At 41.9% G+C, this 26,685-nt stretch overlaps 2 protein-coding genes across 2 annotated transcripts; both read left to right on the forward strand.

Annotated features, from left to right (window-relative positions):
• Positions 1–14: 14 nt before the first annotated feature.
• LOC116398530 (exocyst complex component 3-like) lies at positions 15–6,837 on the forward strand. Its single transcript, XM_031874893.1, has 7 exons — positions 15–600; positions 887–997; positions 2,429–2,570; positions 3,173–3,295; positions 3,429–3,590; positions 4,302–4,423; positions 6,225–6,837. Exons 1-7 carry the CDS (start codon positions 473–475, stop codon positions 6,418–6,420), a joined length of 984 nt encoding a protein of 327 aa, XP_031730753.1. The 5' UTR covers positions 15–472; the 3' UTR covers positions 6,421–6,837.
• Positions 6,838–15,849: 9,012 nt separating this feature from the next.
• LOC116398565 (dnaJ homolog subfamily B member 6-like) lies at positions 15,850–26,679 on the forward strand. The gene is made up of 8 exons (XM_031874970.1): positions 15,850–15,987; positions 19,618–19,724; positions 21,051–21,160; positions 22,069–22,134; positions 24,069–24,176; positions 24,270–24,416; positions 24,501–24,723; positions 26,053–26,679. The coding sequence occupies exons 2-8, from the start codon at positions 19,660–19,662 to the stop codon at positions 26,156–26,158; spliced, it is 825 nt and encodes a 274-aa protein (XP_031730830.1). The 5' UTR covers positions 15,850–15,987; positions 19,618–19,659; the 3' UTR covers positions 26,159–26,679.
• The last annotated feature ends 6 nt before the right edge of the window (positions 26,680–26,685 follow it).

Consider the following 26,685-nt stretch of genomic DNA (forward strand, 5'->3'; position numbering starts at 1 on the left):
AAAATAAGAAATCAGGAAGGGGGCAAACACTTTTTCACACAACTGTACATGTTTCAGGATTCTTATCAGCCAGCTGATGAAGTGTACAGGTTTTGTTTTACCAGATTCAGCTCTCAGGACAGATTTGTCTCATCAAACCAGACAGTGTTTTCCTTATTCTCTTGTGCTGTTTGACCAACTAAAATTTCCCTCAGGAGTTGGAGGAGCTCAAAACAGAGCTTAAAGGAGAGTTAATATTGGACTTGCATGAATCAGGTGGACACAAACACGGCTCCAAACGAATGCTTATGTTGCTGAGTGTCTGTATAGTAGGCAGATGTTTGCTTGCATGTAGCCGTATCAACAGGATATGTTAGTGGCCTAAAAAAAACCTCTTATTTTGCATGGCAGACAAGGACATTGGATCCATCTCAGTTTTTGTTTTAATCTCTCAGCATAAGGTCCAAACTGTAAATCAGGTACAGTAATTGTTATGTCTGGTCATTCCACTCTTGATCAGATGTTCGAGCAGAACCTGCAGGTTGCAGCGCAGATTGATGGGGATTTCAAAGAACAGGTTTTGAAGCTCTGCCTGAAACAGATGAACACTTTCCTCATCAGGTAACTTGTTTCCATACTTTCTTTCTGATGTGCTAAAGATATCTAAAAGCTATCCTTTAGGTTGATGGGATTCATTTCACCACACACACCAAAAGCTCAACGATTAATGATGTTAGATTCTTTCTGAATTTAAGGTCAAATAAAAAATATCTGAAACATTATAAAACCTGGGTCATTTTTCATCTGTCTATCACTACCCTTTATATACTGGTTCTATGTAAACGGCGATCAAGAGAACAAACTACAACAATTTCTAACAGGTGTGTGTGTGTGTCGTTGTGTGTAGGTACAGAGAGGAGGCGGTGACCTACAAGGAGGAGCACCTGAGAGAAAGACAGCTGCCTCAGTGTTATGTACACTACATGATAGCCATCATCAACAACTGCCAGACGTTCAAGTAGGAGTCTATTTTCTACATGATTAACAAGTGTTCGTACGAGCCAGAACTGTGGCTGACCACAGGGACATTTAGCAGTCAGACAGTGTAGCCCGTGGGCTATCTAGCACAAAGAATAGTGCCTGTCAATAATGGCCTTAGAAAAGCCACAGGAAGGATGTCGTGCTTGCTTCTCTTAGACCTGCAAAATACAGAACCAAAACACGGATCTGCAGAGCAATGAACCAGCAGTAAATGCCAGGCCAACAGCGAGGAGATCAAAGAGGACGAGTGTAGGCTACCACGTGGTAGTTCTAGCTAGGTGTGGAGTGCGAGGAGACGTATCCACTTTGTTTACGGCCACTGACACACAGGAAGGAATGAAACAGAACTATCATTACTAAACTGTGATCAAGGTCTCTCAAACAGTTACATTTGATCCCTTTTTTTCTGCTGATTCGATCCGTGACTCAAAATGGTGATACAGTCAGAAGCGTGAGTTTTGTGATCAGTCTCACCCCAACCTATAACAGTGTATAATGCTATGTTTCACGTTAGTTTGTGTACTGTAGAATAGCCATTCAAATTCACTAAACCTCATCTGCCTAGTAATCCCACTTTTCAAAACAAAGCACCATGGCAACCGCTATTGTACAGAGGATCTTACACCTACTAAGAGCTAGGTGTAAGATAAAGGCTGTAACCAGGCGGCAACCTCCGGTTCTGACAAATGGAGCCATGCTTAAGTGTCTTAAAGCTGCATTCTCTCTAGTGTCCACCAGGGGCGACTCCTCTGGTTGTATGAGAAAATGACTCTACTTCTCTCTTGATTTATTACCTCAGTAAACATTGTAAACATGAGTTTATGGTCTCAATCTCTAGTTTCAACTCTTCTTCAATACAGCATGATGTTCATTTAGTAACTTATGGTCCATTTTAGAGTCAAACAGACCATAAAGCAGGGGATGCTTTAGGGCGGGGCTACCTTGTGATTGACAGGTCAATACCAGAGCCTTAAACAGTGTCTTTGTCACTTCTCAACAGTCCAAATATTATTGCTTTCGCTCACTGGTTGCAAAAAAACAAGATGGCGCTGGCCAAAATGCTGAACTCGAGGCATCAAAACCTCCATACTATTGTCACAGTCCAGCTGGTGCACGTCCACTTCTTATACGCAACCCTTAAAATGCTAGTACCGTGTAAACTCCGACCTAAATTAGAAATTTCGTTCAAACTAGGCTACGTTCGAATTTATGTCTATTTGGTGCAACCCGGTGCTGGAGGCTAAGCTAGCGGAGCTGGCCAAATGGCTTACGACAAGCATTTGTTTAGCAAAACTGCTGTTTTATTTATATAATTTACACAATTTATACATCTCCTGTCTGTTTTTATTTATGTGGTGTCGAACACTTTGGGGTTCCATATTGTAATGCATCACGTTGTGTTCCTCAGAGAGTCCATCAACAGTCTGAAGAGGAAGTACTCTCAGTCATCAGAGCCCACTGACAGTGATGCTGCCATAGAGAAGACGCTCAATGAGGTGGCCAAGGAGGGATGTCAGTTCCTGTTGGATGAAGTCTTTCTAGACCTCGAGGTAAGGAGGAAATATTGTCTGCGTTTTTTTGTCTTTATTTCTCATGCAGATTACCATCTTATTGACATCAGTACATTTATTACATGAATATAACGTTCATGGAGGGCTTGCATAGGGTGAGGCTTTGCTGGGTTTTATTGAGGTCTTTGTGCCACTGCAGCGTGGGCGGTGCATGCAGATGAATGGTGCCCTTTGCCGAGGTTCCTTACTGACTCGCCGAGTGGCATGGGGAGAGGAAGGGGGCGTTCATCTGCATGTGCTGATGAACTGTGGTGACTGTGGAAAGCAGACGATTTACTATGAGGCAAAATATCAAGGCAGTAACGTAAAAAAACACAACAAAAATGAACTTAACGTCATTTTAAAGGGTTTTTCCATATTTTGTCATGAATAAAAAGACCCGAAACAAACACTGAAAGTGGACTACTTGATTACTATAAGTGAATTAATTAAAGAGCATCAAGCTTCTGTCCAGAAATTTTTCATCCATACGAGTGGTTAATCACTACAGCCTTATACATCTGCATATAAGTGGCTCAGTGATCAACAATAAAAGGCTCCAGTGCATTTGATTGCTTTGATTTTGACATTGCATTGACCAGCATCACCTGAATGAGCTGCTGACCAGGAAGTGGGTAACAGGCTCTCATGCTGTGGACACCATCTGTGTGACTGTGGAGGACTACTTCAATGACTTCAACAAGATCAAGAAACCCTTCAATCAGGTAGGACGGGAGCAGAACACTGTGCTCTTAACAGGGTGTCTCGAAAAACAAATAAATTCTTATGAACCTTAATGGAGACTCGCCATCCCACAGCCCTGTACCGTGATTGATATGTCGGCTGTGGTGTGTGCAGGAGATGACGAGCGAGGCCCTGCGCAGGGTGGTGGTGGAGTACATTAAAGCAGTGATGCAGAAGAGGATCACCTTTAAGAACGCAGATGAGAGGAGGGAGGGAGCTGAGAGGATGATCAAAGAGGCGGATCAGTTCAAGTTCCTCTTCAGGAAGCTGGCCGCTGTAAGTCCACATGTCGCGGTTTCTCTATCCTGCAACACTATTCACTTCCAGCACAAGCATTACAGTTGTAACTAACAAGAGTTGTTCTGATACCAGTACCAGAAATGTGTCCGATACAGCCTAAAATGCCGGACCGGATCACGTCGTCATATCATTTATCAGCTCATTTACGCTACGCAGGAACAGCAACACGTGTCACTGACCACCCGATGCCATACATCCTGCACATGTGCAAACTAGTACCACACACCTGGGGTTAAACACTCTTGTGCATCCCATTTTTCTCCCGATAATGTGACATTGTGAACAACAAATCTGTGTTAAAATCGACTATAGGAGAAGTAGTTAGCATTAGCTGTTAGCAGGCAGTGGGCAGCACAGTCCTTCTTGGCTAAATAACAGAGAGCAGCTAGCATTATATGGATGTTTCGCAGCGATATCAAATAGATATTAAAGAGGGATTTCTGAGCCGTTTAAGGTCCTAACATTGGCTCTAAGCAGCTCAAAACTACAAATGCCAAGATTTTGAATTAATAACAATGTCCTTTATTGTTTGAATTGTGTGTTTGGGAGATAAAATTGGGGAAAGTAAAAATGGTATCAGATCATCTTCATAACTAACAATTAACTACTGCGTTGAGTTTAACAAATCCATCAACCAATAGCAATAGCTGTCAAAACACGCAATGACAGCTTGACTGTTGGGTGCAGGGTGAAGACACAGACCGGCTTTGTGGCGCCATCGCGGCCATCGCTGAAGTGTTCAAGCTGACTGACCCCACGCTGCTGTTCCTGGAGGTCACCACTCTGGTGTCCAAGTATCCTGACATCAGGTACACACACACACGGCTGATATTCAACATATCAAACCTAAAGTGCGTTCTAGCGATATACCCGAGTCCGAATACATTGTTCGGGAAAGCACAAATAATGCGATGGAAACGGATGATTTCTTCTCACCGAAGTTGCTCATTATTATTTGGGAGAAAGAAATGATTGACATGTCTGTGCGTCAGTAATGTTTTTTTCATATCATTGTGGCCACAAGATAAAAATGAGCGTTCTGTTTGCAAGATAGGACTTTGATTTCACTAAGTGGTACTTGAGTTTATTACACATTATCAAAAAATGATTGCCATGCTAGTCACTGAGTCAGCGAATAGCAGGCTGAGAGCTGACTTTGTGCCCATTGTTCCGAAAACACCAATAGTGTGAAAGAATGCCCAATTTGTCCGACAGCCCATTGTTTTAAAAATACACTTTCTCCCTGGAACAAACAGAAGCACATGGCTGATCATTATTACATTACATTACAGTCATTTAGCAGACACTTTTATCCAAAGCGACTTACAATTCAGATTCTATCACATTTCTACACCGTAGGCACAGCTACGGGAGCAATTTGGGGTTAAGTGTCTTGCTCAAGGACACATCGACATGCCACTAGCGGAGCCGAAGTTCGAACCGCCGACCCTCTGATTGAAAGACGGCCCTGCTATCCACTTAGCCACAATCGCCCATTATGCAAACCCACAACCTATTCAGAGAGGGGGGGGGGTGAGGTTGTGGAAGTATATTTCACAATAAATTATACACCAATACAAAATACATTTGATGCTTTGAAGGCACAAAATTAAATTGCCAATGAATATTAGGTAAGATACACCATTCGCCCAATTTAGTGTGACTTCCTGTATGAACCACGCCGACCTACGGTCTTCTATCTGAATGCAAGCACAGAGACGGACGTCCCTGTACACCATTAGTGCATATACTTTACATTTGTCTTTGAATCATGTTATAATAAAGGTCTTTAAGTCCATTTGTGAAGGATTTGAAAATGTTTGACACCCAGTGGTTAAATACATAAACTGTTAAAGATGGCACTGGGTGCTGCTTCTGGGATTGAGTTTTGGACTCTAATGTGTCAGTTGCCAAGTCAAAGGGCCAGTGTGTGGAATGTAAGGGCATCTATTAGCAGAAATAGACTAAGATATTCATAACGATGTTTTCATTAGTGTATACTCACCTAGGAAACTAGGAATCATGCGTTCGTTTGCTTGGCAGGATCCCTTCATTATCTACAAAGGGAGCTGGTTCTCTTCATTGAGTCTGCCATGTTGCACCGCCATTGTTTCTACAGTAGCCCAGAATGCACAAACCAAACACTGGATCTAGAGAGAGCCTTTTGGTACCGCCAGCCGCCGTCTGACTTCTGTAGCTCCTAAAGTAGTGTTATTGTGGTAAGGACGGTGTTTCCATGGTTTTGCACTCAGTGGCTCTCTTCAGTGCAGTCTTGGAAAGAGAGGAGCGAGTGGAGGTGTTTTCAATTGGTTGCAATCTGCAACCACACCACTAGATGCCACTAAACCCCACACACTGCTCCTTTAAGTTAACATTGTTGCTTTAGAGTCATTCCTTTGTCCCAGTAAGCATGACACTAGTCCAACATCCACAGTACCAAGCCCATGAACTGGCACACCTAAATGGAATGCAACCATTAAGAATACTGTTAATTACACCCAATCTTATAAGTGCCTTTGATGAGTTTCTATATAAATGTTATCCTCGGCCCATCAGGTGGTAGTCAGAGCAGGTTGGTGGTAACACGTTAACCCTGAGGTCTCTCCACAGGGAGGAGCACATCCAGGCGTTGCTGGCAGTGCGTGGTGACGCCAGCAGGGAGATGCGCCAGATGATCATTGGGACCCTCAGCGAGAACAAAGTATCCTACTCTGGTCTCACACAGCCCATCTTCAAAGACATCACCGTGCCCACCAACACCATGACTACCATGACCTCCATGGCAACTGCAAAGCTGCTCAAATAAGGGCAAAAACCACGACACTATTTCCACCTTCAGACACGATAACATAAGCAAACTTCTATTTTCAGACACTCAGTTATTTTTGACTGTTTAATGCAGCTTGCTGTGTTTTCTGTCCCCACCCTTTATTTGCTGTTTTTATTGTCACCATGATCACGTCTGTCAATAAAATATCAAAATAATAGTTGTAATATTGTGTGGTACGACTATTATTTAGAGGTTGAAGCACCACAGGATGCTTTTCTTCTCCGTTTTTCCACTTATTTTTCTGCTCATCCTGCTGCTTCTCCACCACGACTGTCCTTTGACTTGTGTGCAGATGTCACAGTTAAAGCTGCTATGAGGAGCTTTCATTTTCTGTTGATTCTAGCAGCCCCTGTGGACGAAAGTGGTAGTGTTTTCGAGCACCAGAGTCCCTTTTGAAAACCTCATTTTACTGCAGCAGGGTCTGACAGTCTCCCCCTCTCAGTCCGGGTTCTGGTTCTGGTTCTCCCGTTTCTCCCTTCCCTCCAGCGGGTCCAGCAATACGGTCTTGGTCACCAGCAGCATGGTGTCTGTGTTGACTCCCAGCGGGGACCGGAGGAGCAGAGAGGAGAAGCTCTACTCCTGGCCGGAGGAGGGGAGACGCTGCTGAGCTCTCCAGCTCCCGTCGGAGCTCTGGCTGCAGTGAAGCCGGATCTGGGTCTGTCCACGGCGGACTGGTCTCTGCCAGAGGTCCTGCTGGAGTCTTAGCCGAAGGAGCTTCTGGTGAACCTGAAGGATTTCGTTTGCGGACGTCACGTAGAATCCGACCCGGTGGCACTGATGACGAGCATTAAGAATATCTATAGAAAATTGACAATGATGGTCTAGACGCCTTACGTAGGTCATATAGGGGCACCAGTATTAAATGAACTGTTTGATAACCAGTTAAAAGAGAACTGAGAAGTTAACTAAAATAACTGTAGATAAGATGAAGGTTCAAGAGTATCACCAGATCCTCCCACAGTCTGTATCACCTGCTCTCCTGTTCAGGTCTGATAGATCATATACACATTACATATAATATACATATTGTTTTGCATTCATTTTAAAAGCAGACATTCCATGTGCAAAAATTGCACAAAATTCTGTAAACCCTCACACAGCAGAGGAAAACTTCTGTATCAATGAGACGATGTTCAATCTACACAGGTGGCGTACAAGTTGGACGTTAATAAAGAAATGCTGCAGAGAAAGAATACGTTTTAAGAATTAAATATGCTGTCTCCGACTAGATAATGTGGTCCACAGTCTGACATACAGTACATTCTTTCCTTGTGTGATGGTACAGTAATGGTAAATCGACATGTGTCACGATTGCTGTCCAAGGTGCTGATCCTGGGACAGCCAGGGATGTGGACGCCGTCAACTGGAACTGTCCGTGGTACTACTGTTGTCAGACTGTTTAATGTCAGGATATCCTGTCAGAAAGGAGAAAATTATTAAAATTTAACCTTTTATCTAATTTCTGTTTTAAGTAACACTGTACTGTTACTGTCTAGACTTTAGCTAAGACTTTGCTGTCATGCTTTTCATGTTAATTAGTGGTTTGGGCTGATAGTTGAAAGCTATTTACTGATGGTATGCTAAGTATATGCAAGTTTTTACTGATGGATGAAAAGATCCGATGGCAGGTGATTCCAGTGATCGTCAGGATTTACTATTTGAAATAGTGGCAACATGTTTTTTTCCTTTTCTTTGTTGTCTCTTTATTGAACACTGAATAAACCGACATTCAGGAGGTCATGGATGTGCAAAAATGATGTGTTAATCAGATGAGATATGAAAAGGGAAAAAATGTAATATAAAAAGTTTGGCATCGAAATATAACATCAAAAAAGTCAATAAATGTTTATCAGGGGCTACGGAAAAGCATTCAATGTTTGTGTGGTTGCTTTTTTGTCATTAGGGTTAGTGTATTTATGTATATATTTTATTCAACTAGAGAAATATTGAAGTTTGGGAAGGACTTGGAGAATCTTGCTTTATGTATGTGCAATTTACCAATTGCATAAGATTTCTCTTGTCACTCAGCCTTAATGTGACATTCAACTTTAGTGTGAAGATGTTTTGGGCATAGTCGTTATAGAATGTCCAGTCTTGGTTTAAACTATGACTCTGAATTAATGGCAATAAATTCAAGTGTACAACAATTTAGCCCTGACGTCACATTCATTTGGGCTCCCCCTCATATGGGTAAGTAGAGTAACTAAACCAATTTGTATCAGCTTAAAACTAATGTATATGCGAATTAGAAGCGCTTTTGTAGGATTCAGGTCCTAATTAGTGCAAAGTATTTGAATTCTACATATTGTATTATAAATGCTTAGCGACTGCCCTCTACCTGTTGAAACCGGGCTATTGCGACTGAATTTTGCCATTGGTTGATCTGGAGGCAGGTGATATGAATCGCTAATCACTAGCATAGCCATATCTCAGCCCCAGCAGTTATTAAGCTAATTGGAAGGGGGACAGCTATCGTGAACGTTAACTTAAACTAGAAAATTCCGCAGGAAATTTTGACAGTGTGGCTGCTACTGCCCGAACACGTAGCAATATATAAACACGCCGATGTTACCGGTAGTATCGTTGAGGTTCGATTGAGATATCGCTTTTCTCTTTTCTGCATTTTAAATTCATACTCTTGGATTGAATCTTGTATTTGTGATGGACAGTCCACAAATGGCTCCCATCATTTCTGTATTGGAGATATACTGTACATCTTTGTTTGAGATACATACCTTTGAGAATTACATTTGTGTATTTGTGATGGAAAGACTTAACATGAACCTCATTCTGAGCTTCATGTTAAGATACCGTTACTCTGTGGGGCTTTTATTTTGAAAGGGTGGAACTGGGTGGGGGAGAGGAGACAGAATCATAATGTTTGACACACATACACAGGTTAGTAAATAGCAGGCTTCATCAAAAGCATTCCAGTTAGAATTCACTCTGTGGGGCTTTTATTTTGAAAGGGTGGGACTAGGTCGGGGAGAGGGCGGGAGAGGAGACAGAATCATGTTTGACAAACATATTGAGAGAGAGAAAGACAGACAGGAGGTCCAACAATGCCTTTGACTGAATAGCTCAAAGTCATGTTTTTGTGTGTGTGTGTGTGTGTGTGTGTGTGTGTGTGTGTGTGGAGAGAGAGACAGAGAGAGAGCGTGCATGTGTGTAACTGGTTGCCATGGTGAGGACGCACCTGGTGTTAGAAGCAGACTGATTAAGAAACGTTACAGTAAACAGTGATTTTGAACAAACCCCCTACCTTCTTTTAACAAAAAGCAGGAGTCTGAGTGCCAAAATATGGATACCATGAGAGAGATAAGACTCTGTCGAACGCACTGATGTGTTTTTTATGTTTGTGGTCTTAAAAATGTGAGCTCCAGAGCAATATACAAAACTGGTACCGTCTGCGTTCTTTGAGAAATGAGTGGTGAGATTTAACATGGAGTCTAATGGAACAGTTGGTTGGAGTTCATGTCGCTCTGCGGCTCTTTGAGCCACATGTGTAAGTCTGTGGGATTCCACAGACATCTGTGTGCGACAGCACAACATTTCCAAGCTTTTTGGTCAAAAATGGTAAAAATTGTGGGACTCGGCGCAATTTGTTCTTAAAAATAACAGATTTTTTTCCTGCTCCGCTCCACTCTGACAGTTATGCTCTCACTCTAGCGCTGAACATTCCATGAAATACACACCCATTATAAAATCTGAAACGGACCCAAAATTGTCCTGAAACTTAATCTGTGACTTCATGAAAACTGTGCTAGCTATCAAAATGTCCATTTGGCTCAAAAAAGTGCAGCATTTTGTCTACGTTTTAAACTTAAAATCATTGTTCTACGTCAGGGATTCCCAAAGTGGTGCGCGAGAGGAAAAATGTAATGGTGGTCTAATGGTGTAATAATTATTAAATAAAAGAAATTAAAAGAATTTAAGTGGGATTTTTCACAATATAAAAAAATTCCCTTTGTAAGATTTAAATTTAAAAACGTACAATTTAATAAATAAATGCAAATAAATGCTAACTTCATTCATTCAGCAACGTTCATGCAAATATGCTAAATTGGCTGAAATCTGGGAAACTGTCACGTGGGACATCTGAAGCTATCAGTCATAAAAGAGGAGAGGGACAGAGAGAGAGAGAGAGAGAGAGAGGAATCGGAGGTGAGAGAAACGGAGAGGTGCGTTGGGGAGAGACCGGGAGAAGAAATCGAACGGGAGTCAGAGAAAGATGAGACCGAAAAGGAGGAAGGGATAGCACAGACAAATCGGGAGCACATAGGCCCATCGCGGAGTCAAGGTGAAACAAGAGGAAACGAGAGTGAGCATCAGACTGGGAAAAAAAGAGAGAGAAAATGATCTGGTCTGGGCTTCACTTGGATTGGCAATGCAGATTGCCCAAAGCCACAGTGCGTGGTGTGCAGTGAGGTTCTGGCTAACAGCTGTCTGAAGCCCTCTTATTTACGTCGCCACCTGAACACCAAGCATGCCAGTGCAAGTCAAAAGCCCCTTACATTTTTATATCGAAATTGGAGGAGTTACAAAACAGCCAAAAACAACTGCAGTCTCATTCATGTCTTGGGTCTACAAAAAACGCACTACGGGCTTCTGGTCACAGAATAGCAAGAAAGGGGCTACCTCACACAATCGCCGAAGACGTGTGCTTGCCAGCTGCCAAAGAGATGGTGGAATGTATGACTGGAGAGAGAGAAGCAAACAAGTTGGACATGATCCCGGTGTCCAACAACACTGTGTCGATGCTTTGCCCGAAGACATCCTGGCTACATTAATCGGTCGCGTGAAGAAGAGTGAGTTCTACTCTCTGCAAGTAGACGAGTCTACACATGTGGCCAATCTTCTGGTGTACGTCCGTTACCTTTTCGAAGGCACGGTGCAGGAAGTTTTTTTTGTCATTTTTGTGTTTTTTTATCTTGTAAACAAACGCCACGCGCGAGCAAACTGTTCTCTCATTGGTCCGATTTTTATGCGGCTATAAATAAACTCTGCTGCTTTTTTTTTTTTTTAAGGTGTGGGGGATTGGGGGTGCGTGGCCTAAAATGTTTGGGAACCGCTGTTCTACGTTAAAGTATGGCTAGTCAATATGGGCCCAAAGTTAAATGTTTTTCGCGATTTTCGGGAAAACCGCTGTGCTAATCTCTCTAGAAAATACATAACACACGATTCCATCAGGCCGCAAGTTTTGATGTATTTTTTGAGCAGGTGTTGGAAACGCTGTATGAGGAGAAGCACGGCAAAACTTTCTGGTGGATAAAGATTATTAAACCCGATGGATTTAGTGTGGATTTAGTGTGGCTTTGTAGCACAAAGGCAGTTTTACTGCCTTTGTGCTACAAAGCCACACTGTATAACAGTAAAGTCTGGCTAAATGTTAAAGTAACATAGAGCAAGTCCAACAGTTAATATGTGGCTTATTATATCTTGTAACTTTAGCATGGACGCGTTGTAGAATTAGCAAGCTAGCCAGCTAGCTATTCAGCAGCTAAGTGTTTAACTGAATGCTTCATCCGCACTGTAGTGACTTTAACAAATATCCATTTTATATCTTAAAGCCACTGGGGGGTGAACGGGAGAACTTGTTTGGACGCGTGTTCCACAAACATTTCACTGTCCAGTGCGCTGTCTTTCTTTCAATCCGTTGATCCATTTATCCCATTTGCACATTGACACCCTAGCACAGGGGTGTCAAACTCATCTTCACTCTGGGCCACATCAGCATCACGCCCTGAAAGGGCCGGTTGTAAATGTAAGACTGTGTAAATGTAACTACTCCTAACATATTGGTAAATAACTGTCTCTGCATTTGATTATTGTTTATTCAAGTGTAAAAATATTGTACATGCAGTTATATAAATGTATAAATATATTTAAGCACATTTCTGTTATAACTTAAATCCTTTTAATTTAGGGTTAAGAAACCCACATTACTCTATCAAAGATCAAACTATTAAAGAAAATAGCAAAGACAAATATCAAACACAAGTTATTACAATAACTTTGTTCAATGCTTAAAATCCTTTCAAGGGTGCGTTTGCACAATCCCACGTGAAGTATTTCATCTGTTTTAAAGCCACGTTTAAAGTAGTCTTCAATGTACTCACAATACATGTCATGTCAAGTGTACAGTAACCAGCCAAAGAGCTGCTTCTGTGACTGTGTGTTTAAGTATCTCATAATTTTGAGTTTCTATTTCATAATTTTGACTTTCAATCTCATAATTTTGACTTTCAATCTCATCATTTTGACTTTCTATCTCAGAATTTTGACTATGGGTATATTTTTATTGTCAAGTCTAACTTTAAAAAACAATTTTTATTTTTATTTTTTTTTAACTTTTTTTTTTTTTTGCTGGTGGATTTGCGGGCCACATAAAATGACGTAGCAGGCCGGATTTGGCCCGCGGGCCGGGAGTTTGAGACCCCTGCCCTAACAGAACACTACAGGATACTTGACAGGACAATACAACACCTTGAATCTCCACGCTGACACGCTGGCTGACACGCCACATTGACACGGTCGAAAACTGTTGGCTTCCCATCTACACACCTGATTCTCATTACCAGGCACTTACCTATATGTATTTTTAGGTCAATGTGCCACCCACTGTTCAATGTCAGAACTGCATGTGTAAACCCACCCCGTTTTTCCCTCAAAAACATAAGAAAACAAGAAAACTACACTATGGCTCCAACACGCACACTTGTCACATCAGAAGAAAGCACATTGCTATTTACTTTGAGTCATCGGATTTTGTAATGTTTCATGTTCTAGAGCAGAGGTCTTCAACAGGGGGTCCGCGACCCCTAGGGGGTCAACGGAGGTACTGCAGTACTGTCCGCGAAATGTTTGGTTGATTAGACAATTAAACATTTTTTTTTTAATTTTTTTTTTCCAAACATGATTCTGTCCATTATTTTAATAGTTCAGTACTGTATGCAAGATAACAGGTATGTTTATGCATGCAGTGGCACTAATAGGCCATCACTCATTTTCGTTTCCAGATTTATGTTTAAAATAAAAACGTCAATTTGAATAGCTTGTATGCATGATTATCATGCATACAAGGCATTGGTATCAGTCAGTGGTGTATAGTAACGAAGTAGAAATACTTCCTTACTGTACTTAAGTCGTTTTTTTGGATATCTGTACTTTACTTTACTACTTATATTTCTGTTGACTTTTACTTTTACTTCACTACATTTTGCAAAGAAAACTGATACTTTTACTCCGCTACATTTCCCCTGAAACCTTCGTTACTCACTACAAAATCAAATCTATCTTTAGAAACAAAATGAATCATGAGACCAGCGTCGGGGACTGTGGTGGAACACAGACTGCAACAAGCAGGTTTGGTGAATCAGTGGTCCTAGCTTGCAAGTTAAATCATTGGTTAATCACGTCAATGCGCAATTGCAAACAAGTGCTCTCAAAGCCGCGGTGTTTAGATTCCCAGTGATACCCAGGATGCTATATGCTATAGCTAGCGAGCGACTACATGAGCAGAATTCCACTCTACGATGACTGATTTCATGATGGAAGCAGAAATGGAAGCACCTGCTACTCCCGCAACAAACAACGGTGGTGACGAAGACCAACACCCGTGGATCGCTAGCGAGTTAGTGAGCTGAGGAAGTGTTGTGCAGCACTAGTTGGCTAACGTTAGCCAACTAGTGCTGAAAATATATGTCAATAACGACGCCTGCATTGAGTCGGAGGAGAGTATTCGATTACGTTTGTAAAAGATCTGTGAGAACTAGAAGAGGAGGATGAAGAACATATTTTCATGTTTTGGTGTTTCAGTGTGAAAGCTGAGCTTTTAGAGTTATCTAGTTAGCCTTTTGTGAACATTATAGTATTTTGAGACCATTTTCTCAAACGTTAGCTAGCCACCACACCATAGGATTGACAGGAGCCGCGAGAGTGCAGCATTAGTGTTAGCATTAGGGTTAGCATTAGGGAAATCCTTCCCAGCTGTGCGCAAGCTGTGTGTGAAGCTGAACACACCTCTACCTGCCTCAGCGGCCTGTGAAAGGCTGTTTAGCATCGCAGGACTAGTCTTCAGTCCAAGAAGAGCGAGACGGAATTCTCGCAATTTTGAAAACCAACTTCTTTTGAAGATGAACAGGACATTTTTCAGTTTCAAGTAATGACTGTGTTGTTACTTTAGTATTGATCATGTTTTGATATTTGAGTCATTTTGTGGATGATCAGATGGAGTTATGATGGTAGCAGTCGCCCAATTGCAGATTCAGCTTGAGCAAAACCTTTGCCCATTGTGTTCAAATCAGGCCCATAGGAGTTTACAAGGCAGGTGTCCTTTCTCACAACAGTGACCTGATGCATCAAGTGGATATTTTTTGCTGAACACAATATTATGCATTTGCCCTCTACATCCTCTAGTCAGAATGAGCATACTTATAAACACACGGTTACGACTCCTTCATAGTGTCATATTGCTTTTCGGAGAATTATGATGATAAGTTCATAGTAGATGCAAAAGTATACTTATGTACAATATATTATGTTGAACATTGTTGCTCCTGGATGGATCACAGCAACCCAATTATTGTCAACACAGCTCCATGTCCTTGGTCATGGTGGCCACTTAACAGAATAAACTTAATAATTCTCAAAATTCTGACCTTTTGCTTTTTTATTAACAGCATTTACTTGTACTTTTACTTTCAATACTTAAGTACATTTAATATCAGAAAATTACTTTTGATACTTAAGTACAATAAATATCAGATACTTTAAGACTTTTACTCAAGTAGTATTCTACTAGGTGACTTTTACTTTTACTGGAGTAGTTTTCCAGGAAGGTATCTTTACTTTTACTCAAGTATGGCTTTTGGGTACTTTATACACCACTGGTATCAGTTGACAAGGTATGTTTATAAATGGCAGTGGCACGGCCTCCCTACTCACTGTACCTTGCACATGTTTAAAATAACAACATGAATATATGAACCTGTGTATTATTTGAATAGCTTAGTATTGAATGCACAATAAAGAGGTATGTTTATACATGGCACTAGGCCCAGTTTAATTTAAAACACAATTTTATACAATATATATAGTCGGGGTCCCTGCTCCATCTCTCTATCAGTTTGGGGGTCCTTGGCCTGAAAAACGTTGAAGACCCCTGCTCTAGAGGCATTCTTTTGAGTTTCCAGGTTGGAGGCACTTCAGCCAAAAATATTAGATTTAGTTACTTTTTAATGTAAGAGTGGATAAAGTATCCCAACATGCTGTCAAAAAAGAAAACTTGTGTGTGCACTTTCAAACTCAAAAGGAAAGGGCCATGGGGAATATCAGGGCACTGTAGGAGTTCACTAACTCAACACCAGATGGCAGTAATGCAACACTAAGGACGCAAACTGCCATTGAATTTCGGAGAAGAAGAAGAAGAAGAAGAAGATGGAGTCAGAAACAGGACGTTGCGTCTAATCTGGGAACCTGCAGACTGCTGAACATCAGTAAACCCGAACGGCCGCGGATCACCGACAACGGGACTCGAATTGGGTAAGTGTTTGACAGCTCAACGAATGTGGCTACTGCTGTTTACCGCTGCTAAGCTAACGCTGTAACCAGTTTAACGCTAGGTTCGCTAAAGTGAGCGGCTAACAGCAGGCTACCGCCTCAAGCAAAACAATGTCGGTGAGGTGATATTCTTCACTGGGTCAGACCGTGTCTTTCCGGTTCGCGCCGCTGTTCCTTTCTGCCCATTCACGTTTTGCCCGGTAGCAGCAGCGCCTCGTAGTCACAGAGAGATAAACAAACTAACGTTAGCTAGCGGCACTACTAAAGCTGGACTCGTCGGGTTTAACGTTCGGCGTTAAAATCATTCAGTTAATCCTCAAATTAGCGTTCACGTCTTCACGCTAACGCTTTATATGACCTTAAAATGATGTCATGAAGTGATGAAACCCGGTTCAGTTGTTGTTCATAAGTATGGAGATTCCTTACTGTGGTTATAAGTTGTTGGTAAATAATACCAACCAGGAGCATGTTATCATGTGAAATGTATTTCTCTATGATTTTGGACGGCATCAATCTTGATGTTGTATTTTGTTTAGCATTTGATTAATTCCCTTTCTTCTTCATACATAGTTTCTTGCCTAATTGTCTCCATTTTATTATTCAGTTTGGCTTTGTAGCACTGTGCCAAAGCACACTGTATATAATCCATCGGGCTTAATAATAATAATAATCATAATGTTTATCTAGAAAGTTTACCGCGCTTCTCCTCACACAGTGTTGCCAACACCTGGGTAAAAAATACATCAAAACGTGCGGCCTGATCGGGAATAGTGTGCTATCTATTTTTCGGAGAGATTCGCCAAGCGGTTTCCCCGGAAAATCCCCAAAAACTGAGCAAAGTTTCTCCATTGACTTGAATGGGGTTTCGGCGTGAAGAGAGCTAAAAAAACACTTAAATTTGGGCCCATATTGACTAGCCATATTTTAACGTAGAAATATGATTCAAAGTTTAAAACGTAGACAAAAAGCTGCACTTTATTGAGCCAAAGGGACATTTTGATAGCCATCACAGTTTTCATGAAGTCACAGATTAAGTTTCAGGAACATTTTGTGTCTGTTTCAGATTTTATAATGGGTGTGTATTGCACGGCTCGTTAAGAGCTAGAGTGAGAGCATAACTGTCAGAGTGGAGCGGAGCAGGAAAATATTCTGTGATTTTTCCAAACAAATTGCTCCAGCTCCCACAATTTTTACTCTTTATACACCATTTTGGCCAAAAAGCTTGGAAATGTTGTGCTGTCTCACACAGATGTCTGTGGAACCCAACGGACTTACACATGTGGCTCAAAGAGCCGCAGAGCGACATGAACTCCAACCAACTGCTCCATTAGACTCCATGTTAAATCTCACCACTCATTTCTCAAAGAAAGCAGACGGTACCAGTTTTGTATATTGCTCTGGAGCTCACATTATTAACACCACAAACATAAAAACCACATCAGCGCGTTCGACAGAGTCTTATCTTTCTCATGGTATCCATATTTTGGCACTCAGACTCTTACTAATTTGTTAAAAGGAGTTGGGGGTTTGTTCAAAATCACTGATTACTGTTATGTTTCTTAATCAGTCTGCCTCTAACACCAGGTGCGTCCTCACCATGGCAACCAGTTACACACCCGCAGGCTCTCTCTGTCCGTCCGTCCGTCCGTCTGTCTCTCTACACACTGACACATGCACACACAAATGACTTGGAGATATTCAGTCAAAGGCATTGTTAGACCTCCTGTCTGTCTCTCTCTTTCTCCCCAATCTCTCTCTCTCACACACGCCTGTCATTTAAAAACCTCTGTGCATGTGTCAAACATGATTATATCCTCTCTCACCCACCCAGTCCCACCCTTTCAAAATAAAAGCCCCACAAATACAAGATTCAATCCAAGAGTATGAATCTAAAATGCAGAAAAGAGAGTGGCGCTATCTCAATTGAACCTGAATGACACTACCGGTAACATTGGCGTGTGTATATATTGCGATTTCTTCGGGCAGCAGAAGCCACACTGTCAAAATTTCTTTTGGAATTTTCTAGTTGTTGTTGTTATTTCAGTGCGCCATATTGGTTCTGAAATACTTCAATGCTTAAAATCATCAAACTTCACAAGTATTGTTCAGTTGATCAGTGTCCAGCACTGAGTTTTTGATCCGAGTGGTGTTTATATCGTGTACAGTGATTGTAATATACAGAGGGAGTGAGTAGGGATCCATAGAATTTACATCAACACACAATTCATAATAACTTCAGTTATTGTGTATGTCATCACAGAGTTATGGAAACATGACCAGTGTGCAGTTAGTTTGTATTGTTTACAGTGATATAAATACAATGTATATGTATGGAATTATTTTTATAGCTATTATTATTATTATTATTATTATTATTATATACAGTTGCTAATAAGAAAAGTCATTGCACTCAAGAATCCCATGGGATTTTAGGACATTGACTCAGTCATCAAAATGGTTCTTGAATGTCCTTGTTGTCCACTTCCTCTGAGCTGCTGCTGTGGACCAGTTCAGAACGACTCGGTGAATAATAGGCTCCATTCTATACCAGCAGCTACAAAGCACCCCTTTGTTAAACACATAACCATGTGAATGCACATCGAAATGAAACCATCTGAAAAGGAAGCTCCACTTTGACAGCTCACAGACATGGGCAACCTGTGACAAGGGGGCACAATTAGACTCAGCTAGAAAATATCACAAGCCAGAAATGTTGCTTTACCTCGCACACTTAATCATCTGCAGTCTTACATTTTCAATCTTGTAGTTTTGTTTTTAAACTGAGGGGGAGCCTCTCAGCACCCTGATCACATTCGCACAGTTACGTTTTTACTTCTGGCTCCACTGGAACGATTTGGGTTAAGGGCCTTGCTCAAAGGCACCTCGGTAGTGGTAATGAGGGTCAAAGTGCTGCTTCTTCACTTTCCCCAACCGGATTTATCCTGCTGCTCACAGGCTCGCTTCTCTAACCTTTGGGCCACCACTGCCCCAAAGTAATGACTTAATTGTATGTGCATATAAGTGTAGGAACATGCATTTAATGCCTGACTTTTTATTACATTTTATTTATTTACTTACTTATTCTTATTGTATTTTATGTAGGAGTCATTTGATTTGTTGATCAATTCAATAATACACTAATTACAAAATAAAAAACGCACAAATTAACTGCATATTCCTACATTAATATTCACCTCAATATATATATTGCAGTACTATTATTAATAATAATTGTTTTGTTTTTTAAATTATTATTGTTTAAATGTGTGAGCCATTTGATTTATTGTCCAGAAAGCATTGCAGGGATGGTGGTCCTTTATGTTCAGAACCAGTATTACACAATACTAACACAAATGTCTTTCCAAGATATAATTATTACACAATGGTAAATTTATGCACATTCACATATTCCTGTGCAATAATCCAAGTTGATGCACAGTTGAACTAACTTTGTGTGTTTTGGGGCCTAATTTGAGCTCTTAACCTATATATTGATATTTATTTAAGATGTATATTTTACATCACTAACGTAGTCGCACACGCTGAAATCATATGAAAGGCTACAGCACTTCCTGTGTGGGACACTGGTCAGCAACTCTTTCTCTCTCTCAGGTTCACCGGGCTCACTGACGCTCCTCCCTTCATCCACTCATCATGGTGGACTACTACCAGGTTTTAGGAGTACGGAGAGATTCGTCTGCGGAGGACATTAAGAAAGCGTGAGTTGATGAAGTTTTTGAAATGTTCCACCTCTGCTGTGATCCTCTGAAACACTTCAGCAGACATCTTGTCCTCCGAATATAGCTGGCTGCTCTACAGCTGATCGATGGCTCTCTATCGGCTGGTCAGCTCTCTACGGAGCTTCATTAGCAACACAGCCACAGAGTGAGCTCAAACTACTGGAGTGATCCATCTGCATCTGAAGGGACACATTTGTAAAGTTTACAAAGCATGCAGCAGTAAAGCGGCGGTGGTGGATCTGAGATTTAAACTTCAAGCTGCTCCCTCTCAGCTTCATGCAAACTGCACTGTATCTGAGTCTGGTAATATCAGGCTGCTTCCCAGTGCGTTCCATCAGCTTTAACCGTCAGAAAGAGCTCACGTCCAACAGACGGGTAGTGATGAACGTTCTGCTGAAACCGAAAAAAATTCTGGTGTAGTTGCTGAAAAATGTGTTTGGTCTTGATTTGCAGAGGGATTGAAGGTTATTTTGTGCTCATTGGTAAGGTTACTCCTCTACCTTCTGTACTTGTTAGCAGGTACAAAGTCCTTCAACTGTGGATCTTATACAAAACTTCCTTTGAGCTTTCTTTGTCAGCCTCCCTGTTGTGTTCGCTGTTGTTCCTCATCAATCACTGAGCAGCCCACACAATGTTCAGTCCTATACACAAACAGAGTTACAACATCCACAATAAACATTATGCTCAGTGCGGGATTTATAAACGTATATGTGGACATTCTGGATTGGATGTCAGCGTTTTGGTGCCATTGTAGGTTAAAAAAAAAAAGAAGAAGTTTGGATTCACTAAAGTCACACAACAACACAAACAGGCTAACTGATGGAGGCAACGGTAGACCTCAAACTCCCCCGTAATACAGGGTCAAATTTGGGTAAACAAATATTTTTTGTCAAAGGAGTGTACAGGCTTTGAGGAGAGCATGGATAACAGCTTCAGTTCCCCCATAACAAAGGACTGTGTGGCAGCAAGGTGAAGCAGTGAACATATTCTACATATAGCTTACACTTAAACTGATGATTCTTTTAAGTGTCTAAAATATGTCCCGTGCTGGTACTCCTCTCTATTACTCCAACTACTGTAGTAATACACTGACGATGGAGAAGAACCTCATAAAACCACACTTCAAATAAAAAAAACAACTACAAAAGCAACCAAATGTCCGTAAGACTGTGCAGTGTGGGGCAGAACATGGCTGATTGTTCTCATCATTAGTCAGCAGCATCATGAGTTCTACATAAAAGCTCACTATTTGATCTCTTCAGTCTGGTGCTGTCAATCAACCGTCTTCCCTCTGTCCTCCTGTAGCTACAGAAAGCTGGCGTTGAGGTGGCACCCTGATAAGAACCCAGAGAACAAGGAGGATGCTGAGATAAAGTTCAAGGAGCTGTCGGAGGCCTATGAAGTCCTGTCAGATGGTTTGTATCACTACTCGGGCCGCAAACAAACACCAGTGGCCCTGTTCACACCTGATCACAAGCGGACACCTCTGAGTACGCCTGTTCACTCCCGGAGAATGCGTCTCCATATATGTCTCGGCGCCTAGTCTGTCAGAAATTAAAAGAGGAAGAACGACAAAGACCAGGTCCAATCCTTGGTGTGTTTCAGGCTTACGCAATTTGAGAACCAGCTGGTGGTGAGAAAAGGGAGGAATAGAAAGGAGAGCCTTCAACGTGGCTTCAACGACTCATTTCCCCCGTTACAGACGCCTTTACTCTACGATAAGGTTTGTGATCATGTTTGTCTCAGACCACCTCGGGCAAGCGGTTTGAGTGATCGGACCACGATTACACTCGTATTCAGAGCTGTTGTTACGCCCGATCCAGGGGCTTGGAAGTGCAGCATGAGAACAAGTCAAACGAAGAGCAGATGAATGCTACAGTTAGCAATTTTATTTGCTGTTGGCACTCACACAGCAATGTTGAAATGATTTACAGAGGTGAAGCTTGTGTTTCGGGGTGAACCGAAGGCCAAAACAATGAGCTAAACAAACTGCTTCAGAATTCGGGCTCAGCCCTAAAACAAAGAGGAAGGACTAAACCTAACTCCCTCGACTAAGCATGAACAGGAGACAACGGCGTTGAACAGAGGGTGATTCAGCCCCACAGAACCTGTCACAGAAAGATACAAAAGGTCGGAATTAGAGCAACACAGTAATAGTACATGCAAACAGCAGTGAAAGTACGGCTGTCAACCCGAGACCAGTGTTATTGCCAGGTGTGAACAGGACCAACATGAAGTGAAGCTCATCGCAACAGCACAGGGTCTGAGTTACTCAGGTGTCTGACTTTCTTCTCTTTGTTGTGATTCTACTTTCCTCTTCCAGCCAACAAGAGGACCATGTATGATCGCTATGGCAAAGAGGGACTGACGGGGAGCAACGGAGGAAGAGGTAAGCTCCAAACTTCTGATGAATCTAAATCAAGTCTTTTTGTTGTGAGAACTTGTTTTAGTTTGAACTTGGAGGTTAACTTGGGTTTGTGTCACTGACAGGCTCTGATTGTCATGAGTGCCTGACAACATAATGAGAAGAGCCCTACAGAGAAATGAAAGCTTTATCCGGTCATGTGACTTGATGCCTGCGACGAGACTTCTCCTTGAGCGAGACTTTGTAGAACACAATGACAAGCAGAGCAGATGTAGTGAACGCGTCAGGACGGCGTGTTGATGGTGTGCAGTGAAGTGAGGTCACAAAGTGCCAGAGTAAATGAGTCCCATTCACACATTCTCGATTCAGCGTAGGAAAGCACATTACTATCAACAGTTGAGGGACAACTTTGTTTGGATTATTTTCTGTTGCCAGTGTAGCATTAAAGCATGGTAGAATCACCATATCAACAACACTCACCATTTTCTTCTGTCGTACTCAAATGACCGTGGAAACAGTTCAATGTTTCAATTCGAGATGCTCCTGAAGCCATTTGATCTTTTTGCCGCTAATAGAGCTTGCTGATGGTGGATGATCCATACCCGCAGGTATAGATGGTTTTGTTTCATCATAGCAGCTGGTACGCGAGGCTCCAGACTGTTATTCATCACCACGTCCAGGAAAACAATTTAAACCGCTCTGAAGTCAGTGTGAAGCATGAAAGATTCTAAATATTATCCTTTTGCTTTGTTAGTCATCTATAGTGGTTATTTGCATAGAATCACACAATTCAAATGATTAGGAAATAACAGATTGTATTATAAGTGGTGCTGGGCAAGTTAAGGCGTTATTATCGCGTTAACGCATTCATTAATTGACGCCGACAATTATTTTATAGCGCGTTAACTCATTTTTTTTATTTTGAAAGTCCGTGGAGGAAGTATAGATAAACAAACACAAGACAAGCTAACAGATGCTACAGAGAAGTGGCTACAAACTGCAGCCGGTTAGAATACACAGCGTTACAACGTGCACCAGCTGTTGCTCTGCCTGGAGACTACTGGACATCGCTGCGGTCAACTCAGCAGACACTTACATGTTAGTGCACCTATATGCTGAAATTCATGGTAAACTCATTCAAACGGCACAGGTCGGGAGCGAGCGAAGGACTTTGAAAGTTAGCGGAAATATTAACGTGAGACAACATCCGGTTTCTTCAGACGAACATCCGGTTTTCAGAATAAGATGCCAACAAAGTATGAATTATATTCACATTAAGTATAAAGCATGCTACCTGCATCTCGTGAGTTAAAGGGAAAATATGCATATGATATAAGAATGATATAATATAAGAAATATGATCACTACTGTGTAAAGAGAATACTGCTGTTAAAAAGCACCTGATGTGTTTAAAGTGTTTGCAAACCAAATGTTATTGCACTTTTGTTCATATAGCAGTACTTTTAAAATAAAAGTGCGCAATACAATACTTTTTTAATTCATTATTGAACTTTGCCATAACAATGCGATTAAACATTGTAATCGTTGCCCATCACTAAGTGTTAGTGAGTTAATCAGGTCATATTATCAGATTTAAATTGCTTGTGAAAACCTCTTAAAACCAATACTCCCTTTCACTGAACATAGCATGAACGCATCATGGTTCACTCAACTGAACCTCCATGTGTTAGCCTTCAGCTCCAATGCTGCCAATGTCAAGCAGCTCGTCTCCGGACCATTTCAACACTGATTTGTTGTTAACAATGTAACGTTATCTGGGATCGGCGTCTAGAGAGCATGAATGTAGAATTAGACTAGTAGGACCAGTAGAGAGAGTGGGGGTGGAGATGGCTGGAATGGTGACAGTAAACGCTGACCCCAGCATTATTGAATGCATCTTGTTATTTCTTTTGTTTTGGTTCGTGTTTGTGTGTTTATCAGTTTTCATCACGTTTTAGGGCATTTCCACAACGGAGACCATTTCCACGAACAGTTCACATTCCGCAACCCAGACGACGTCTTCAGGGAATTCTTTGGAGGCAGCGACCCGTTTGCAGACTTCTTCGGTAAGTCGTACTATATATCAGTGCGTTTCAGAACTACTCATCTCCTGCACCAGTTTTAATAATACTTAAATACTTTACGTCCTGTTCCCTCAGGTACAGATCCATTTAGTGATGATCCGTTCTTCGGCAGCGGCCGGCGGCACCAAAGTCGGGCGAATCGCAACCGGACAGGCGGCTCGTTTTTCGGAGGCTTTGTTGGGTTTCCTCCGTTCGGTGCTGGCTTCTCACCTTTTGACCCAGGTAAGACCGGCACCAATGAATCAATAAAGTCCCCACACCACTGTCACCGGTTTAAATGACTCTCTCTGCCCTGTTTATCCCCAGGCTTCGGCTCCTTCGGCTCCATGGGTCACATGGGTCACATGGGTCATATGGGTCACATGGGTCACATGGCACCCATGGGCAGCCTGGGAGGCGGAGGCTTCACCTCTTTCTCCTCCTCCTCCTTTGGGGGAGGAGGAGGAGGAGGAGGAGGAGGCATGGGCAACTTCCGCTCCGTGTCCAGCTCCTCCAAGATCATCAACGGCAGGAAGATCACCACTAAAAGGTAGAGACCTATGGAATGACACCACCTGCACTAGTAGACACACCTTTACCCTGGAGAGAAAACCCAAAGATCCATCCAGTATCGATGAAGTACAAACCAAAGTACAGTACAGTGCATCTTCTGTCCCTTCAATATATTACTATTTTGAAATACATATCCAACAAACCCTGTGGTTTCAGCCTTCCACAGATTAAAACTGAAGCGAGAACAGCTGGTCTGCACTCATCCAGAGCATTAGGTTGTGGAATTTTAGGAATGTCCTCAGCTGGATGAACTGCAGAACAACTGAATGCCTTTTGTCAAAGCTGAGGTCAGAGTCAAAGATGAGACCAAAGATTTGGGCAGGAGCTCTGACAAATTACCCGTCTAGTAGTAGTAGTAGTACATCATGCTGTATTGAAGAAGACTTGAACTAGAGATTGAGACCATAAACTCATGTTTACTGAGGTAATAAATCAAGAGAGAAGTAGAGTCATTTTCACTTCCGCATCGGCTTCACTCGGCAGAACCGGAGGTTGCCACCTGGGGCTACCGTGGTGCTAATGTCAGCTCAGTATAGCAGCTACGTGGCTCTCACGCTAACGAGCTGCAGCGTGCTCGGTTGGGGTGTGTTAGATAAACGTACCTGACCATCTTTAGTGCCATTTCCACATCACCTTATAGTATCTTAAATGGGTACACCAGCCAATTCAAAGAGAAATACATCTGATAAATTACAACTTTGTTTTGTGCATGTGTTATTGAAAATGTATATACATGTTAAATATTTAATAAATGAGACCAAAAAAGCTAGCTAGCTAAGCATCAGTAAGAACAAACTAAACGTATGCTAGCCTTTCATATTAGATTCAAAGTAATACGTAGACTACAATTATCCGAATAATATGAATATTCAGGCTCCCTCATGTGGCCCAAAGGTGAACTGCACATATACATGTCCAAGAAAACACTGTGGAAGAAAGTCAGCTGATTTATTTGGCGACCCTGATAAAATATCCTGCGACCCACCTGTGGGCCCCCAACCAGTATTTGGGAATGACTGCTCTGTGTTGAGGACATTCTTCCCCCGTCGCAAAAGCACGGTGGCCATCGCACATCACTACTTAAGAGCACATGAAGAATATTTAGTCTTTTTTTGTTGTGGTTTCATTCAGAAATAAATAACGCAACACAAAAGCAGTGACGGCACTCACTGTGTGAATGAAGCCATTCAGGAACATTTGCTCAATAGAGACCTTTGTCCTAATAAATGTCTCTTTATGGGATGGATCAGGAGGATTTGTGCCAATTAAGTAACATCTGGTTTGAACTTTGCCCCCCTCCCACCAGGATCGTGGAGAACGGTCAGGAGCGGGTAGAGGTGGAGGAGGACGGCCAGCTGCGGTCACTAACCATTAACGGCAAGGAGCAGCTGCTGCGACTGGAACACAAGTGAAGACGGAGAGCGCCCCCTGCTGGAGAAGCGTTACCTCAGCACAAACAGACCAACAAACTTGAGCTTGGAACGGAAGGAAGAGGAGGAAGAGGGAAAAAAAGCAACAAAACAATGTAATAATAGTGCTCTACTGTTGTTTGGATGTACATAGTTAGGTTTGTGTTTATTTCCCCTCATGTCCTCTGTCCCTGCTGACTCATTTGTTAATCAAAGGGTCGAATCCCAGGATTTGGACGCAGACTTTTCTATGCATTTTTGTTAATGTATTTGTGAATTGGAGCTGTCCTTATATTTTGGCTCAGGGTGGTGTTATTGTTTCAGTGTTTGGGACCACAGTTTTGCTCTGATGTATGTCCCCCCCCCCCCCCCCCTCTCTCTCTCTCTCACACACACGTTCCTGTATGCACTCCACTCAGTGTGTGTGTGATGGCACACACACACTGCGTTCAGAAAACAAAGCATGACTTTTGCTTTTTCATCTGAATAGTAAAAAAAAAAGTGTTGCGTTTGTTTTTGTTTTTTTTTTT

Source organism: Anarrhichthys ocellatus, unplaced genomic scaffold, assembly GCF_004355925.1.
Source record: "Anarrhichthys ocellatus isolate YVR2014 unplaced genomic scaffold, GSC_Weel_1.0 scaffold85, whole genome shotgun sequence".
NCBI classification, from domain to species: domain Eukaryota; kingdom Metazoa; phylum Chordata; class Actinopteri; order Perciformes; family Anarhichadidae; genus Anarrhichthys; species Anarrhichthys ocellatus.

Coding starts and splice junctions, on each gene's coding strand:
- LOC116398530 (XM_031874893.1), top strand. CDS start 473: ATGTCTGGTCATTCCACTCTTGATCAGATGTTCGAGCAGAACCTGCAG. Junction 601..886: donor ATGAACACTTTCCTCATCAG/GTAACTTGTTTC, acceptor CGTTGTGTGTAG/GTACAGAGAGGAGGCGGTGA. Junction 3,591..4,301: donor TCTTCAGGAAGCTGGCCGCT/GTAAGTCCACAT, acceptor TGTTGGGTGCAG/GGTGAAGACACAGACCGGCT.
- LOC116398565 (XM_031874970.1), top strand. CDS start 19,660: ATGGTGGACTACTACCAGGTTTTAGGAGTACGGAGAGATTCGTCTGCG. Junction 19,725..21,050: donor GCGGAGGACATTAAGAAAGC/GTGAGTTGATGA, acceptor GTCCTCCTGTAG/CTACAGAAAGCTGGCGTTGA. Junction 22,135..24,068: donor GGGGAGCAACGGAGGAAGAG/GTAAGCTCCAAA, acceptor ATCACGTTTTAG/GGCATTTCCACAACGGAGAC.